This window comes from Engraulis encrasicolus, unplaced genomic scaffold, assembly GCF_034702125.1.
Source record: "Engraulis encrasicolus isolate BLACKSEA-1 unplaced genomic scaffold, IST_EnEncr_1.0 scaffold_47_np1212, whole genome shotgun sequence".
Taxonomy (NCBI): domain Eukaryota; kingdom Metazoa; phylum Chordata; class Actinopteri; order Clupeiformes; family Engraulidae; genus Engraulis; species Engraulis encrasicolus.
The window spans coordinates 499,599-519,598 of NW_026945786.1; the positions used below are offsets into that span (position 1 = coordinate 499,599).

General features: G+C 45.9%; 1 protein-coding gene across 1 annotated transcript in view; it reads left to right on the forward strand.

Annotated features, from left to right (window-relative positions):
- LOC134444243 (citron Rho-interacting kinase) overlaps window positions 1-20,000 on the forward strand; it is a 105,396-nt gene that overhangs the window by 66,694 nt on the left and 18,702 nt on the right. Inside the window, exons 20-23 of the mRNA XM_063193608.1 lie at window positions 2,224-2,364; window positions 4,460-4,567; window positions 7,513-7,731; window positions 17,221-17,389. Of these exons, the coding sequence (XP_063049678.1) occupies window positions 2,224-2,364; window positions 4,460-4,567; window positions 7,513-7,731; window positions 17,221-17,389 (637 nt within the window). The remainder of the gene's footprint in view (window positions 1-2,223; window positions 2,365-4,459; window positions 4,568-7,512; window positions 7,732-17,220; window positions 17,390-20,000) is intronic.

Consider the following 20,000-nt stretch of genomic DNA (forward strand, 5'->3'; position numbering starts at 1 on the left):
GCTCTTCATATGCCCTCTCTCTGGTCCAAGACAGATTGCAGTGCTTACCAAATTCAAACATCAAAACGTCAGATTTTGCTGATGTTAGTGAGAAGCTGATGCTAGCTGAAACTATGTTATGTGCATTTTGAGAAAGAGTTCCACATGTGCCCTCTCCCCTCTCCTGGACTCACTGCAGTGGGGGCTGAGTGGCTACAGTATTCTCTCACTGCAGTGGGGGCTCAGTGACTATTCTCTCTCCTCTATCAGACAGTCTGCAGAGGGACGAGTTATGTAAGCCCCCACTATACAGGGCCAGATTAATGCACATGCTAGATATGGCTGCAGCCTAGTCTAGGGCCCCCCCACCTGCCAGGGGGCCCCACAGGCTAGATATGGCTGCAGCCTAGGGCCCCGACATGTTAGATATGGCTGCAGCCTAGGGCCCACACGGGCTAGATATGGCTGCAGCCTAGGGCCCCACAGGTTAGATATGGCTGCAGCCTAGGGCCCCCACAGGTTAGATATGGCTGAAGCCTAGGGCCCCCACATGCTAGATATGGCTGCAGCCTAGGGCCAACACGGGCTAGATATGGCAGCAGCCTAGGGGCCCCACAGGCTAGATATGGCTACAGCCTAGGGCCCCACAGGTTAGATATGGCTGAAGCCAAGGGCCCCCACAGGCTAGATATGGCTGCAACCTAGGGACCCCGCAGGCTAGATATGGCTGCAGCCTAGGCCCCCCCACAGGCTAGATATGGCTGCAGCCTAGGGCCCCCCACAGGCTAGATATGGCTGCAGCCTAGGGCCCCCACATGCTAGATATGGCTGCAGCCTAGGGCCCCGACATGTTAGATATGGCTGCAGCCTAGGGCCCCGACATGTTAGATATGGCTGCAGCCCCCCCCCCCCCCCACACAGGCTAGATATGGCTACAGCCTAGGGCCCCACAGGTTAGATATGGCTGAAGCCAAGGGCCCCCACATGCTAGATATGGCTGCAGCATAGGGCCCCCACAGGCTAGATATGGCTGCAACCTAGGGACCCCGCAGGCTAGATATGGCTGCAGCCTAGGCCCCCCCACAGGCTAGATATGGCTGCAGCCTAGGGCCCCCCACAGGCTAGATATGGCTGCAGCCTAGGGCCCCGACATGCTAGATATGGCTGCAGCCTAGGGCCCCGACATGTTAGATATGGCTGCAGCCTAGGGCCCCCACAGGCTAGATATGGCTGCAGCCTAGGGGCCCCACAGGCTAGATATGGCTGCAGCCTAGGGCCCCCACCACAGGCTAGATATGGCTGCAGCCTACCCCCCCCTCCCCCCACCTGCTACAGGGCCCCACAGGCTAGATATGACTGCAGCCTAGGGGCCCGCACCTGCCAGGGGGCCCCCAGTTGGCCAAAGGAGGGAAAAAAGCGTTATAAGATGCGTTATTGATAACTTAGTCTGCTAAGTCAGGTAAAGATGTCATCAGATTAAATCTCATCAATACTGCTCTTGTTTGGAATTATGACGCCATCTATGCAATTTCCGTTATAAAATTTGCCTTCCATGGGGGCCTACAGCAACTTGTAGCCTTGGGGCCGTGGGCCTTCTTCATCCGGCCCTGTCCACACCGCTGCTGCTGCTGCTGCTGCTTTAGCATGCAGGGAGGCTGCTCTCAGCTGTGGTGTCGAGGTGTTTGAAGAGATGCTGCTTTTAGAGGAACATGTTAAAGTTTGTTGCTGTGGCGCGCTACTATTTTCAGCTGCGAGTGTGGGGGAGGTCTGTAGCAAGCCATGCTTACTCATGTGGGGTTGTGGGAATGTCAATACAGATGAATTTAAAAAGTTATGGATATATCTCTCTGGCTGACTCTTTGTATCTATTTGTTATACCACTGTTGTGAGGACCACAACCTGACATTGTGAGGATGTTTAGTCAGTCCTCACAACCATTAAACGTGCTGTTTTGTAAAAGTGCAAAAACATTTGTTTACTGACAAGTTGGGGTTAGGGATTGTTTTGGTCAATTTGGTAAATTTTGGAATTCACTAGTTTTGAATACCAGTAAAATGAATAGGAGTCAGTGGAAGGTTTTTACAACGATAGTAAAAAAAACGTGTGTGTGTGTGTGTGTGTGTGTGTGCGTGTGCGTGTGCGTGTGCGTGTGCGTGTGCGTGTGCGTGTGCGTGTGCGTGTGCGTGTGCGTGTGCCTGTGTGTGTGTGTGTGTGTGCGCGTGTGTGTGTGTGTGTGTGTTTCAGCAAGCGAAGCTACAGCAGCAGCTGGACCTCCAGAAGAGCCACATCTTCCGCCTCACACAAGGCCTTCAGGACGCTCTGGACCAGACAGACCTGCTCAAGACCGAGAGGACAGACCTGGAGTACCAACTGGAGAACATACAGGTAGAACATTATATATTACATTATAATACAGGTACCAACTGGAGAACATACAGGTAGAATATTAAAGAGATACAGTACCTAGTACCATACAGGTAATTTAGAATATAGGATACTCATAGAGAACACCCAGGTACTGTATTCTAGTGTAGTAAACCAGACCGACCTGCTCAAGACCGAACGCACCACCTGGAATACCAACTGGAGAACATACAGGTATACATTATATATTATATTGTAATACACTTACTGTATTCTAGCATAGTAAACTAGTAAAGACAGACCTGCTGAAGACCGAACGCACTGACCTCGAGTACCAACTGGAGAACATACAGGTAGAATATTCAATACCAGCTACATAATGTACAGATATAATATTAAAGAGATACAGTAGCCTACCTAATAGAGTACCAAACATAGAAAACATAGACAGACCTGCTCAAGACCGAGAGGACCGACCTCGAGTACCAACTGGAGAACAAACAGGTAGAACATTATATATTACATTATAATACAGGTACCAACTGGAGAACATAGAGGTATACATTATATATTATATTGTAATACACTTACTGTATTCTAGCATAGTAAACTAGTAAAGACAGACCTGCTGAAGACCGAACGCACTGACCTCGAGTACCAACAGTAGAACATACAGGTAGAACATTACATATTGCATTATAATACAGGTACTGTATTCTAGTGTAGTAAACCAGACCGACCGGCTCAAGAATGAATGCACCGACCTGGAATACCAACTGGAGAACATACAGGTAGAATATTCAATACCAGCTACATAATGTACAGATATAATATTAAAGAGATACAGTAGCCTACCTAATAGAGTACCAAACATAGAAAACATAGACAGACCTGCTCAAGACCGAGAGGACCCACCTGGAGTACCAACTGGAGAACATACAGGTATAGATTATATTACATTATAATGCAGCATAGTAAACCAGACCGACCTGCTCAAGACCGAGAGGACAGACCTCGAGTACCAACTGGAGAACATACAGGTAGAATATTAAAGAGATCCAGAATGTAGAGGTACTGTATAATATCCAATACCAGCTATAGAGGAAGGAAGGAAGGAAGGAAGGAAGGAAGGAAGGAAGGAAGGAAGGATGGAAGGAAGGAAGGAAGGATGGAAGGAAGGAAGGAAGGAAGGAAGGAAGGAAGGAAGGAAGGAAGGAAGGAAGGAAGGAAGGAAGGAAGGAAGGAAAGAGGGGATGAAGGAAGGAAGGAAGGAAAGAGGAGATGAAGAAAGGAAGTAAGGGAGGAAGGAAGGGAAGAAGGAAGGAAGGAAGGAGGGAAGGAGGGAAGGAAGGAAGGAGGGAAGGAAGGAGGGAAGGAGGGAAGGAAGGAGGGAAGGAAGGAAGGAAGGAAGGAAGGAAGGAAGGAAGGAAGGAAGGAAGGAGGGAGGGAAGGAAGGAAGGAAGGAGAGAAGGAAGGAAGGAAGGAAGGAAGGAAGGAAGGAAGGAAGGAAGGAAGGAAGGAAGGAAGAAAGGAAGGAAGGAAGGAAGGAAGGAAGGAAGGAAGGAAGGAAGGAAGGAAGGAGGGAAGGAAGGAAGGAAGGAAGGAAGGAAGGAAGGAGGGAAGGAAGGAAGGAGGGAAGGAAGGAAGGAGGGAAGGAAGGAAGGAAGGAAGGAAGGAAGGAAGGAAGGAAGGAAGGAAGGAAGGAAGGAAGGAAGGAAGGAATGGACATCCAGGGGAACACCCCGTAGAATAGAGATAGAGCACTTAAAGAGAACATTCAGGTAGATTATTCAATACCAGCTACAGAACGTACAGGTATGATATTCAATACCAGCTACAGAACGTACAGGTATGATATTCAATACCAGCTACAGAGAAAGGAAGAAAGGAATTAAGGAGGGAAGGACAAATGAATGAATGATGTCTGTCTTGTATGTCTTGACCTTCCTTAAACGAGTCTTGTTCAAGGATGCAGAATGAATTTCAGTGAAAACTGACAATAAAGTGTTATCATATCGTATCGTATCGTATCACATTTTATCGTACCATATTATATCGTATCGCATCGTATGATTTCGTAGACCTGAGTGTCATGTTGTAATATCGCCCCCTGCAGGCGGTGTACTCCCAGGAGAAGGTGAAGCTGGAGGGCACCATCACGCAGCAGACCAAGCTCATAGACTTCCTCCAGGCCCAGGTGGACCACCCCTCAAAGAAGAAAAAGGTTACACACATTACACATACCGTAGGAACCCCATAAGATACATTATCCTTACCATTGCACCTACATTATGGGGGCCATTTAAAATACAGTCCATTACCGTAACCACCCCTCAAAGAAGAAAAAGGTTACACACATTACACATACTGTAGGAACCCCATAAGATACATTATCATCATACATATTGTAGGAAACCCTTTAAGATACATTAACCTTACCAGTACACATACATTACACTGTACAGGGGGCCATTTAACCCTATCCAGACCGGGCTTTTTTGGCAGTCCTGGGACCGGGGGGGGGGGCCTCTTTTGACCCCCCCCCTCATAACTTAGGAACCAAATGTCGTATGACCACCAAACTTGGAGGGGATGATCTTCAGTCAAAGATCTATGAATGACATCAGTTTGGTGTCATTATTGGATATTATTACATCATTATGACGTCATTTCCTGTTTTTATTGCCCAAAATGTCACCTTCATGTATTTTCCATCTAACTTGGGAAATGCACATCAATTTTGGTTATTATTTGCTTCAGACCACTTCAAATGTTCACAAGGGTGTCTGATGCTGATGAAAATGTAAAAAAATATGAAAAGTGATGATGATGAGACTTAGATCAGTGATTTTTGGTCAGGCGTACCTGTCAGAAAACCGTTGCCGTTGACAACAAAAATGATAAACTTAATATTTTGCTATCACACTGTAGCCAACTTCATTTTAGGAAAAGTCACAAAGTTTCGTAGTCATAGCTTAAGTCATTCAGGAGTTATACGACATCAAAGTTGGTGCGGGCACTTTTAGCCCCCCCCCCCCCCCCCCCCCCCCCCCCCCCCCCCGTCTGGATAGGGTTAAACTACAGTCCATTACCGTAACCACCCCTCAAAGAAGAAAAAGGTTACACACATTACACATACCGTAGGAACCCCATAAGATACATTATCATCATACATACTGTAGGGAACCCCATAAGATACATTAACCTTCCCATTACATTACATTACATTGCATTTGGCAGACGCTTTATAACCAAAGCGACTTTCAAAAGAGGACATGATCAAGCCAAACACATAGGCAACCTTTTAAGATTCATCACCATTAAGACAGACATAAAATGACCCCCATTGCACACAGGGGACCCTTTAAAAGTGCACTGTATAAGATGTGGCCAGAGTAGGTATTGCTGAAATATGGTCTTTTCATGAATATTTACCAGATAAAAAAACAATATTTACAAGTTTGACCAAAGTACAGTACGTTTTGCAGCTAAAAAGGTATATTTCTTGAAATTCAAAATGGCGGACCATGAGAAGATCCCCCTTTTTATGTTTGAAAAAAAGTTCAATTTTCCCAGTCTTTTCTTAAATTCTTACAATTTGATGGTGGTGGTAAGTATTCATGAAAAAGGCAACCTTTGTGAATGGGCAACATGAATTCTGAAAATACACTACTAGAAATCTTACACGGTGCACCTTTCAGATACACCACCATCACACATAATGTAGGCAACCCTTCAAGATACATTAACCTTCCCATCACACATAATGTAGGCAACCCTTCAAGATACATTTCCCTTCTCATTACACAGAGAAGGGACCCTTTAAAATACCTTGACCACCCTCAAAGAAGAAAAGGGTTAAAAGGTTACCTTCCCATTACTACCCATCACATTGCGAAATACTTCAGTGTCATCTCTTTCCTTCAAACTTCACAACATACATCTTGACCCAATTGGCAAAGCCACAATACAACTCTTGTCCAGAGGTGTCAAATGTAAAAGTAGAGGTATAAAATGCGTTACATTCTCCTTCTTCACTAAATAACTGGTCTACTGTACGGTTACTGTAGACTACAGTACCTGTCAACAGACACGATTCTACGATAATGTGGGGCCCCAAGCGAAAATTCAAAGGATTTAACTTTTGAAACAAAATTTCCAATACTGTAGTGAACTGTTAGCAGTTATTCACTATATAGGGGCCCAAAGCATCTGCCTGCCTAGCCTGGTGACAAGATGCGCCTCTGCCTGTCAAAATCAGGTGGTTGGGTCAAATGTTTTTTTTTTTTTAGCGTTTTAATATTTTTCAGGAACAATAGTCTACCTCAGTAGGTACAGTGGAATAACTGTTGTAAAAACTATGTAATATCATGTAGGCCTACAGGTGTTGTATCATGAATTTGCTTCAACTTTTACTGTTGACACCTCTGCCCTTGTCATACAACTCCACATGTTCACTCAACAGAACATCTAATTAGAACAATTGAACAGTTGAAACCATCGACTATGTTGTCTTTGTTTGCCGCCATCTTTTTCTGTGTGAAGAACTTCAGTCAGAGCTTCCACTATGATGCAAACTCTTGCTCATTGTTCAGCTGTCTCGGAGAGGAGGATTTTTCTCGATTCGAAACACCCCAGGGGGGGAGAGGAAAAAACACAAAGTGGAAGCATTTTAAAAAGCTCCCTGAATTAAACCTCTACCCACATCAGAGAAAAAATATCCAATCATACCCCCACAAGTCACAAAGTGTGGCTAGCTACAGAACATAGCAGAAAGAGAATTTTTGATTAACCCCTTGTTTGCTTTCAAGCTGGGTATCTTTGGGAACGATGTGAACCCCTCCAACTATGACGTTCACCAAGATTCTTTGTTACATAAGACTATGTAGCAGGGAATTTTCGGTGAACGCTGTTAACCCCTTGGGTGTATATGTATGCTGCAAGAGAATCTTTGAGGAACACACCTATTGTACATCTCAGGCGATGTTTGGTGAAGGTCGTTAACACCTTGTGTGAATACTGTACATCTCAGGGGATCTTTGGTAATGGTCGTCAACTCCTTGTGTGAATACTGTACATCTCAGGGGATCTTTGGTGAAGGTCGTTAACTCCTTGTGTGCCTATATAGGTTGGTGAACTTCGTTAACCCCTTGTTTGCCTCTGCAGCAGGGAATCTTCGGCGCGCGTCGTCGAGAGGACCTGCTTGCGGCGCTGGCGGCCCAGGGACAGGGCCAGGTGTCGCCGGTTCCCTCGGTAACGCCCGTTCCGCTGCAGTACAGTGACCTGAAGAACGCGCTGGAGAAGGAGCGAGCGCGAAGCTCAGAACTGGAGGACGCGCTGCAGAAGACACGCATGGAGCTACGAGATGGTGAGTGGAACCAGGGCTCTGTATCAGGGCTTGACACTGGCACCTGCAAACCAGCCAAATGCTGGTAAAACTTGGCTGTGGCTGGTAACAATTTCAGTGTCACTATCCAATTTGGCAGGTAGCTTATTCTATGGAATGACATATCACAATAGCGTATATTCTGCACTTAGTCCCTTGTGTATCAATTGTTTGTATCTAAGTTGAAGAAAAAGCTGAGTTACTCATTTTCTTGCTTTAAGCACCTCTTCCTCTGAGGTTAGAGGTACAGCATCAAAAAAACAAAAAACAAATTTGTGGCTAGTAGAATAGTTGGATGGCTAGTGACTCCGGAAAACCACTAGCCACAGTGGCCGGCAAGCGAAAAAGTTAATGTCAAGCCCTGCTCTGTATTATGGTATAGGACACTATAGGGATCTGTATTATGAGATCGTGAGTGGAAACAGGGCTCAGGATTATGGTATAGGACTCTATGCATGGGCTCTAAATTTTCGTTTCCCCCTGACTGCACGAAACTAACTGTGCACAACTCAACCTCTGATTGTTGGAAACCGCTGTCGGTCAAAGTTGTACAGTTGTACAGTAGAGTACTGTAAAGTTACAGTCTGTCTGAAAACCAGCAAGAGAACTCTTCCCCTCCTCATCAACCCAGTCTCACTCCCCAGGCATCAATCTCTGATGCCATTTCAGCAGGTTTTGCCAGCGAGTGCACACCTGTCGCCGTGCATGTTGACATTTGCCTAATCCTAATAATCAGTGAAGGTATGCTGCCATGAGGGACTGATTTTGAGTCACATGTCACTTTTTGACACAAAGGGCATACCTTTGGTGTCAGAAAATGCCATCTGGTCAAATGGCATCAGCAACTGTTGCATCGCGATGAGACTGTGTAATCCTAATAAACAAACCTTCACTTACAGTTCAGGGATGATGTGGACAAGGCACCAGGACATGGCATTGTAGTACTTGTCTATGTGTTTGACATTGTAGTGGGGTTGCCAATAGATACGGAATGTTTATTTAATAGAAAGTCTGATTAGCACCTGGCAAATATTCCATGTCAGACAGATGGCCAACTGTGTGTGTGTGTGTGTGTGTGTGTGTGTGTGTGTGTGTGTGTGTGTGTGTGTGTGTGTGTGTGTGTGTGTCTGTGTCTGTGTGTGTGTGTGTGTGTGTGTGTGTGTGTGTGTGTGTGTGTGTGTGTGTGTGTGTGTGTGTGTGTGTGTGTGTGTGTGTGTGTGTGTGTGTGTGTGTGTGTGTGCGCGTGCGTGCGCGTGTGTGTTTCTGTATTTGACCTTGTCAGTACCCTCTGACTGTTAAATGCCAAAAATGTGTTTAAGATGCCAAAGACCAGATTGTGGTAGGTGGGGAGCCATCACTTCAACATATTCTACTCTGTCAGGGGCATCCTGGACAGTTTTTCCACCCCAGAAATGTTAAGCGGCTGTGCACATGGACACCAATTGAAGGCCACCAGCTTTGCTAATAACAACCAAACCGAAATGCCTTCACTAAGGCCAGCTAGCAGCTCAAAACAGTTTGAGAACCACTGCTAGCATTAGCACTAGCATTAGCTGACGTGGCTGTCAGAGGAGGCTAATCCTCCTGAATGCAGTCATGCCACGACGCTAGCTGCCTCCTGTCGCTAGGGATTAGCATGCCTCCACCAGAGGAGATGTCTTAAAACTCCAACTTTTAGTGTGTGTGTGCGTGTGTGTGTGTGTGTGTGTGTGTGTGTGTGTGTGTGTGTGTGTGTGTGTGTTTTGTGTGTGTTTTGTGTGTGTGTGTGTGTGTGTGTGTGTGCGTGCGTGCGTGCGTGCGTGCGTGCATGTGTGTGTGAACCATCACCAGAGCAGATGTTTTAAAACCACCTCTTTCATAGCTCATTAAAATGCATGGCTTCTTCCCACGGGGAGAGGAAAGGCAAGGTACACAAAGCTTTAGCCGTCTTTTAAAGCCAGTCAAGGGTTTTCATACCGCCTTCTGACAAATTATTCATTCCACACAGAATTGTGTGTGTGTGTGTGTGTGTGTGTGTGTGTGTGTGTGTGTGTGTGTGTGTGTGTGTGTGTGTGTGTGTGTGTGTGTGTGGTATGTTTCTGTGTGTGTGTGTAATTCTGTGTGTGTGTGTGTGTGTGTGTGTGTTTGTGTGTGTGTGTGTGTGTGTGTGTGTGTGTGTGTGTGTGTGTGTGTGTGTGTGTGTGTGTGTCTGTGTGTCTGTGTTTCTGTGTGTGTGTGTGTGTGTGTGTGTGTGTGTGTGTGTGTGTGTGTACATGCGTGTGTGCGTCCGTCTTTGGTTTAATTCCTTGACTTCTGAACAAGTCTTCAGGTGTCAGGAGCAACAGAAAGCAGAGGTGCAGATTAATCAGAGGAACAAATAATAAATATATATTTTTTTTAGCACAGAAAGTTCTGTTTAATTCAGGGGTAGCATTCTTCTAATGTCTTTGAAGAAGACTTTCAGTATTCCAGGTCATGTTATTTAAAAGAGTTGTGTTGTAAACAACTTGACATCTTTTAGGAGCTTTCATGTGCAGGCTTCCTGAGTAGGGTTTAATATATTTCCCGAAAATGGCATGAATCAAATCCCGGGATCTGACGGCCCATTTCCCGGGAATCCCGGGAAATCCCGTTTTTTTTTTTTTTTATTTTTTTTTCTCAATTTTTTGATCTAGTCATGTAGAGGCTATAATTCAACTGTTCCTCCCAAACTGGCATTTTGTATCAAGTTGTTACTGTTTGTATCATTATTGGGAGAAAGGAATTAAGATAAAGCTCTCCTATCCACCAACACAATAATAATGAAGTGTAAGATGATAGCCTGTGCGCAGCATGCAGCGCTTATCAATGACGGTGGATTGTTGGTGGAGCTCACGACTTTCACCTATAAGTTTGATGCAACAGTGGGTTGGCTATTTTCCATTAAGGAATTGTGTTTGAGGTTGTGCGCAAATCATGGCACATTGTCCTTCACCTGTGGATAGTATACACGTCTACCGCCAGCTTCATGAGAACAATGTTTCACTGTCGGCTACTGTGATAAGCGGTGGGAAATATAGCCTATACGATGTCATCTCAATAGTGGAGTTCCGTGCATGGGATTTCATCTGGGTCAGTCAGAAATGGCAGTTTGCTTTAGCGCCAGGAAGAGTGTTTTTTCAAACAAGAAAACTGGTTCATCATAGGCAGGTATGCATGGCTAAACTGACTTTACCGTTTGCCCAAGTGCTATCGTTTTCCTCTGGTAATAGCACCGGGCGTCACTACAGTTAGGTGACCTCGCGCGCATAATAAACCCATCAAAATATAGGCATAGACTTCAGTGACTTTCAGAGCAATATTAACCAATCAGCTCGGCTTTGCAACTAAACAAAATACTTTCCTGATGTCTACTTAACTAAAATAAGCTGCATTTTGTCTAATATTTGGAGACATCGCCTTGCCCTTTCTGCAGAGCAATTTTGGGAAGCGTCTCTCTCTCGTTATCTCTCTAGTTCTCTCGCTCACACACAAAGCGACGCTTGCACTCTTCGCAAGACATATGTCACTTGACTCATCTTGTTGGATAGACCAGCCAAACTTGCAAGCTAGATAGCCAATAGTTTCGATTGTGCTGCTTGGGGAGGAGGCAAAATTGGTACAATTTAGGCTGCATGAAAGCATACACGTTAACTTTCACGTTGTGCGATGGATGGAGACAGGTTTGGAATCGCTCCCTCTCTCAACCTCTCTCGCTCACACACACACGCGCGACGTAATTCTCTGCACTCTTCGCAAGACACTTGACTCGTCTTATTGGATACCATCCAAACTTGTAAGCTAGATAGCCAATAGTTTCGATTGTGCTGCTTGGACTGGATGTATTTAAACTGTTAAAATTTAGGCTGCATTAAAGCATCCACACGTTTCAACTTTCACGTTGTGCGATGGGTGGAGACAAGTTGGGAATCGCTATAAGTTAGAGATTTTTTTTAGAACATAATAATAATAATAATTGTATTTGTATAGCACTGTGTCATACAAGGCATGTAACTCAAAGTGCTTAACAAATGGGAAAAAACATTGTTAGAGATAGATTTAAAAGGAGAGGTATAGAGGAGAGGCAGAAAAAGCAGGAAGGCAGAGGAAGAAGAGATAGACAGAGAATGTAGAGTCATAAGGTCAACGTAGGTTAGGACCAGGATTCTTAGATGTGTAAGGTCCATAGTGGCTGGGCCTATCATAAGTCATAGATAGTCACACAGAGATTGGGCGCTCAGGTGAGGCCCCTGGTGGCATCAGGGGTGAGGAAAAACTCCCTTTCGCTTGATTCATAGTTTGTGAGGGGGAAAAAAAGCTCAGTGAGGTCTGAGAAAAAAGACCCCCTGTAGTCAGGAAGAAACCTCAGGCAGAGACCAGCGGCCACCTAGGGGAGCCCCCTGCCAGGGCTGGATTGCGAGTAGTAAGGGCGCTGCGGCGGCTGGGACACTATGACGCCTTGGCAGCTAGGAGTTGGCAAGGATGAAGAGGTGGGTCTTCAGCTGCTTCTTAAAGGAGTCGACGGAGGTGGCTGATCGGATCTCGATGGGGAGGGCGTTCCATCTCTTGGGCGCATAGCAGGCAAACGCGGCGTCGCCGATCTTCTTCTGCGGGGGGGTGGGGGTCCTTAGCAGCTTGGCATCAGAGGACCTGAGAGCTCGAGCAGGGGCATAAAAAGAGAGCATGTCTGAGATATAGCTAGGGGCAAGTCCATTTAATGCTTTAAATACTGTGAGCAGAATCTTAAAGTCGATTCTGTATGAGACAGGTAACCAGTGCAGGTCTGCCAAGACAGGAGAGATGTGCTCTCTCATTCTGGTTCTTGTTAGGATTCTTGCCGCAGAATTTTGAATGAGTTGCAATTTGTCAATTAATTTTTTTGGGAGACCGGAGAAAAGAGCATTGCAGTAGTCTATCCTACTGGTGACAAAGGCATGAATAAGTTTCTCAGCGTCTTGTCGGGGGGCCAAGCCGCGCACTTTGTTGACATTTCTAAGATGGAAAAAAGCAGATTTTGTTATCTTGTTGATGTGAGGCTCAAAGCTCAAATCCGAGTCTATGACCACACCTAGGCTAGTAACCTTATCTTTAATGTGTATGCTTAGGTCACCTAGGCTTGAGTGGAGTTTTGCACGTTTTTTCTTAGGCCCAATGAGCAACACTTCAGTTTTATCTTCATTTAATTTTAGGAAGTTACTGTTCATCCAGTCTGTAATGGCAGACATGCATTTAGTCAAGGCATGAATGGCAGTGGTTTGGCTAGGCTCGACAGAGATATATAGTTGAGTGTCATCGGCATAGCTATGAAAATCAACATTGTGCTCTCTGATGATAGAGCCCAGGGGCAACATATAGAGAGAGAAGAGGAGAGGGCCCAAGCAACTACCCTGAGCAACTCCAAAAGGCACATCATACTTGTTGGAGACGTATTCTCCGATGGTGACAAAAAACTGTCTTCCTGTAATATATGTTTTTGAACCACTCTAAGACGTGACCGGACAAGCCTACCCAAGATTCAAGGCGGTCAATTAGTATGTTGTGGTCTATCGTGTCAAAGGCGGCACTGAGGTCGAGGAGGATAAGTGCTGAAACTTTGTTTGCGGCAGTGTTGAGCCTAAGATCACTTATTATTTTGGTTAGTGCTGTTTCGGTGCTATGGTTGGCTCTAAAGCCTGATTGGAATTTTTCCAAGATATCATTCCCAGCCAGATGTTGATTAAGCTGTTTAAATACAACTTTTTCTAGTACCTTGCTTATAAAGGGGAGGTTTGATATAGGTCTGTAGTTGTTTAAAGAATTCTGATCTAAATTTGTCTTTTTTAGGAGTGGCTTTACCATGGCTGTTTTGAATGAGCTTGGAAAAATGCCTGTAAGCATAGAGGTGTTAACAATTTGCAGTAAAGGTGCTGCTAAGCAACCAAGTACGTTTTTTAGCAGATATGTGGGGATCGCGTCAAGGCTGCAGGTAGACTGCTTACTTTCCCTGACTATTTTACAGAGGTCGTCCTCTGTAATTGGACAAAACTTTTGGAAACTCTCAGGTCTCCTAGGGGGGTTTAACCCTCCCCTCGGTGTATCGCCTGAGTGGGCGACAGAGGTTGCTGCGTTTCCACCTTGGATGCCTTCTCTAATGTCTGCAATCTTTTTATTAAAAAATCTAGCAAAATTCCTCATGGACTGGCAAGATGTAAGATTACCTGCACTGCTTGAAAAAGACGATCGACTATGTGCCTCAGGCATCTTAAATACTAAAAACTAATAGGCGGATGGCGGGTGGATTCGGTTTTGGAAATTGGAGAAAAAACATTAGGGCGGGTGAATTAGAAATTCTGAGAAGCGGTTGCGGATGAAATAATACGTCAATCGCGCACCTCAGACATTGCTGAAATGGGCCTGTACTGCTGCTGCTTAAATGAGCCTGAAGTGTTACCGCTGCTAGATGGCACTGTTGCTTATGTTGCTGGGACAACAAATAGACACGAATTTATTTATTTTTCCCGGTTTCCCGTCATGGCTTTCCCGGGAAACAGGAAATTGTTTTGATCAGATTTCTCGGGAATCCCGGGTCCCGGGATTAAACCCTATTCCTGAGTTCTAGCTTGATATTTTTTGGTAGGCCGGTGCTAGTGTCAAATGTTGAATGTCGAAACAACGAAATATGCCGATGAATACATAAACACCAAAACAGAACTTAAAAGAAAAAAAATCCAAAGGACTGTGTGAACCTTTTCGTTCAGTATTGCTGCTTGTCTTCTCACACACACACACACACACACACACACACACACACACACACACACACACACACACACACACACACACACACACACACACACACACACACACACACACACTTCTAACACTCCTCTCTCCACAGCGATCCAGTATACTAAGTCCCATGATCATGGCGGCACCCCCCCCTCCCCACCCCCCCCCCCCCCCACCACACATACACACATACACACTCCTAACTCTCCTGTCTCTCCCACCTCCACAGCGATCCAGTATACTAAGTCCCATGATCATGGCGGCACTCCTGCAACCCCCTCCCCCCCCCCCAACCCCCCCCCCCCCCCCCCACACACACACACACACACTCCTACTCTCCTGTCTCTCCCACCTCCACAGCGATCCAGTATACTAAGTCACATGACCATGGCGGTACCCCCCCCCACACACACACACAAACACAAAGCTCTTATCTGTTCTGTTTTCACCTCCACAGCGATCCAGTATATATATATATATATAAGTACCATGGCGGCACCCCTGTCATTCCACACGCACACACACACATACACACACACTCCTAACCAGTGCTTAATTTGTCAAGTCGGAGGTCCCGGAGCGCTGAGGAGGAGTAGCTCCGGCGCGAAAAAAAGCGCATGGGGGGGGGGTCGAACAACCCCGTGAATGGGGATGTATGCGCAATATCAAATACAAATAGGCCTATGGAACGGTATAAATAGGCTACCTGCTACTGAGTGCTGGGAATATTCTGATTTCATTTGGGAAAATGGACAGTGGACTATTCAGCATGCAGGCCAATGCCAAAAGGAAAGTTTGTTAGTTTGCTCTGGTAAATGCAGCATCACGCATCCTTCATCTGTATACCTACGTGCCGAGAGCGAATTCGGAACCATGCAGTAGCACCGAATACCCTGCGCAGTTTCATACTCTCTGCATAACCATATAAAATTAATAGAACGCAAAGCCCAGGTCACATTTGCTGGTCCCCTTTTCTAGTCGCCATTATGACTAATGTTGAAGTAAATTAAGACTGATATTTAGGCCAATAAAAATCCCTCGATATCCCTCGACACTTTAGGCCTGTAAAGTGCCCTCGATCCCCACTCATTCAGTTACATCTCCAGTCACTGAATAGAAATGCAGTTACTAAAATGAAACAATGCACCTGAAAATATAAGGTCTGAAATGTATTTTTATGACGCATAGCACCATTGTGCATTACACACAACGAGCAAACAAGAACTCAATTTTAAAAGGCAACAACACGTGCGCTCAGTAGGCTATATTCAGTCTTCAGTAGCCTATTCAGAACGCATTTGAACACGGAGTTTGTATCACAAATGTCACGATATCACTGACAGACGTTGGAATGAGTACGACAAGTCGTGCCGCTTGTCTTAAACTGGCGCACTTCAATTTTGGACTGCGTCTTTGACAGCCAGACATGGTGCACGAGGTTACCGCGGGAGTGGAGAAATAGGCAGGAAATATCCACAACTTCGCTGAATAAATATCCTTTGAACTGTGTACAGCAACCGCAGATGATTAAGCTTCTTGGATATTTTGTAAAGGTTAACTTGTCATTAACAAGGAAAGGTGCTTTCAATCCCCCTCGAGAATATGCGTTGTGTCTTCAAATTTCCACCTGTCAACAGCAGATCTAGACTCCCACCTCAACGAACAGCGCGACATTTGTCTGCAAGGAGTCGGCGGCCTAAACTTGGCTGATGAATTAAACTTTATAGTAGGCTATGCAAGGCTAGACAGCGGGTTAACCAATCAGGCCCCTATGTTGCGTTAGTAATGTTTAAAATAAAGATGACTCGGCGTAGAAATAAACAAGACAGCGCAGATGGCGTTTAGTGTTTAATATGGTCACAATGCCGCATTAGATCTAGGCTATCTAAGCAATGCATATAATTTTATGAAACCTCAAATCGGACGTAATAGCCTTAGTTTGTACATAGTATTTTTCAAACCTCTCTCAGGTTTAGGCCTATGGCAATTGAAATCAAACTGACGTGGTTATAAGTAGCCTCTCGTTTCATGGGGCAAATTAGAATTGAGAAATCACCAAGACATATATTTAAACCAGACATTAGCACGAAACAAAACTTTAATTTATGTATTTATTTATTATTATAATTTAAATATCGTTTGTCAAGATCCAGCTGGGGGAGCGCGCCTCAGAGCTTCCGGAGCTAGCTCCACCTTGCTCCCCCTCAAAAAAAGCCCTGCTCNTAACACTCCTCTCTCCACAGCGATCCAGTATACTAAGTCCCATGATCATGGCGGCACTCCTGCCCCCCCACACACACACACACACACATACACACATACACACACACACACACACACACACACACACACACACCACACACACACACACACAGACACACACACACACACACACACACACACACACACACACACACACACACACACACACACACACACACACACACACACACACACACACACACACACACACACACTCCTAACTCTCCTGTCCCTCCACAGTGATCCAGTATACTAAGTCCCATGATCATGGCGGCACTCCTGCGACACCCCCCCCCCCCAACACACACACACATACACACCTCTTATCTGTTCTGTTTTCACCTCCACAGCAATCCAGTATACTAAGTCACATGACCATGGCGGTACCCCTGCGACCCCCCCCCCCCACACACACACACACACACACACACCCCTAACTCTCCTGTCTCTCCACAGCGATCCAGTACACTAAGTCACATGACCATGGCGGTACCCCTGCGACCCCTGGCCTGTCCCGCCAGCAGCTGATGATGTCCACCAAGTCCAACAAGTCCCCCGAGCACCAGCCCTCGCCCACACCCCCCCTCGCACCCTCCAGCTCAGGACGACGCAAAGACACACCCAACCCCGATGGTGAGTCACACACACACTCACACACACACACACACACACACACACACACACACACACACACACACTCACACACACACACACACACACACCCAAACCTGATGGTAAATCTGTGTGTAGATGTGGACATGCTAATACTGTAGTATGTGCCAAGTGTGTGTGTGTGTGTGTGTGCGTGTGTGTGTGTGTGTGTGTGTGTGTGTGTGTGTGTGTGTGTGTGTGTGTGTGTGCGTGTGTGCGTGTGTGAGAAGACAGGCAGCAATACTGAACGAAAAGGTTCACACGGTCCTTTGGATTTTTATGTGTGCGGGTGGGTGTGTGTGCGTGCGTGCACGTGCGTGCGTGCGTGCACACGTGTGTGCTTGTGTGTGGTGCTTGTGTGTGTGTGTCTGTGTGTGTGTGTGTGCGTGCACTTATGTGTGTGGGTGGGTGTGTGTGCGTGCGTGCACGCATGTGTGCTTGTGTGTGTGTGTGTGTGTGTGTGTGTGTGTGTGTGTGTGTGTGTGTGTGTTTGAGTGTGTGTGTGTGTGTGTGTGCGCCTGCGTGTGTGTGCATGTGTGTGTGCGCGTGCGGATGTGTGTGTGTGTGTGTGTGTGCATACAGTATGTGTGTGTGTGTGTGTGTGTGTGCAGGTATGGGTAAGCTAATATTGTTTGTGCGTAAGCTCTTTTCTCGCTCTCCTTTCTCATTGCTCACGTTTCTCTTCCTCTCCATTCCGGATCCCTTTCTTATCTTCTCTTTTCTCTTTTCTTTTCTTCTCTCCCCCCATCTCTTCTCTCCTCTCCTCCTCCCGGTCTGCCCCTGAATCCAACTCTCTCATCTTACACCCCCCACAGACAAGAGAAGGGTGACTTTCGAAAGTAAGTCCTGGTATATTGGGCAGAGGTAGCGTTGTATTTGCTCTTGTGTTCTCTTCTCCCCTCTGTTCTCTCTCTGCCCAGATGGGGCCTGGATCTGGAGCAGGTCTGTTATGCTCTGCTCTTGTCCGGTTATAGAACTAGAACTAAAACCAAAACCACAACTGTTCTAGACTCAGAACTGAAGCCGTTCTACTCCGTGAGAGTTTCTGAGGGTCTGTCCATAGGCCTATGGGTCGGGTTCTAACCTGTTCTGGATCTGGAACTGGAACTAGCAACACTCCTGTTTTTGAGTCCGATCGAGAGCTGTTCTAGACTCCAGTCCCCATCTGGGTTCCCTCTCCTGTACCTTCTCTCCAAAAACAAAACAAAAAACAAAGCAAAAAGAAAAGCACAGAATCTCCATGGCAACTGGGCTAGATTTGGAAGCCTTGCACCATAGAGTACCAGTGAGGATGCTGGAATGTTCTAGAATCTAGAATAGACTAGAACATTCCCCCTGGATCTGCATGTAGATTTGAAGAGCTCTTATACACATATTATCTTATCATATATATATATATGAAGTATATTACCAACACAGTCTCATCCCAACTCACCAAATTCTGACTATTGTTGACCAGACTGCAATTTTTTTACGTCGAGGGCATACCTGCCACGTGTTGACAATGTGGCCTATACCTAGACCTTTCTCTAGCAGTAACTGTCAGCTGTCAACTGTATGCTGCCACAAGGGGGTGCCTTTGAGGCGCATGTCAAATTTTGACACCAAGGGCATACCGTAGACATCACAATTGCAGTCTGGTCAAACGTAGTTAGAAATTGACGAGTACGACCACTCGATTGAAGAGTTATACTTAATTTGTACTCTGATATATGATGTTTTTGTCCTACTCTTTATCATACAATGTAGTCATGTGTTACTGCTTACACTGCTATAAAATTTAAGTGTTTGTGCTAGTTTGATATACAGTATGAGATCCATTCTACTCAATGTTGGGGTGGGGAACGACATAGTAAATACCGGTAGTTCTGTTTTTGGCTGATTGAAAATGTGAAATTGTTATTTATTTTGGCTTCAGATAATAAGAACAGAGGCCAATACATTTATTCTACAGTATCTCCTTCCTCTGAGTGCAAGGCTTTGGAAATCTGAAGCATGTGGGCCCTCTCTTGAGTTCTTGAATTACTAACCACACCCCACCCCAACCCTCACACACACAAGCTGGCGCACACGCACGCACTCACGCACGCACGCACGCACGCACGCACGCACGCACGCACGCACGCACGCACGCACGCACGCACGCACGCACACACGCACGCACGCACGCACACACGCACGCACCCTGCCTCCCTCTGCTTCCAGACCCCATATCCCATCCCTGGGTGTTGGAGAGTGCACGTGTCAGTCTGACTGACTCCTACTTTGAGACCAGGACACAGTGGATAATGTTGACATTGATGATGATTAGACTGTCTTCTCTCTCTCTCTCTCTTTTTCTCTCTCTCGCTCTCTCTCTCTCTCTCTCTCTCTCTCTCTCTCTCTGTCTCTTTCTCTCTCTCTCTCTCTCTCTCTCTCTCTGTCTCTTTCTCTCTCTCTCTCTCTCTCTCTCTCTCTCTCTCTCTCTCTCTCTCTCTCTCTCTCTCCTTTATTCTCTCTCTCTCCTCTCTCTCTCTCGCCTCCTCTCTCTCTCTCTCTCTCTCCTCTCTCTCCTCTCTCTCCTCTCTCTCTCTCTCTCTCTCTCTCTCTCTCC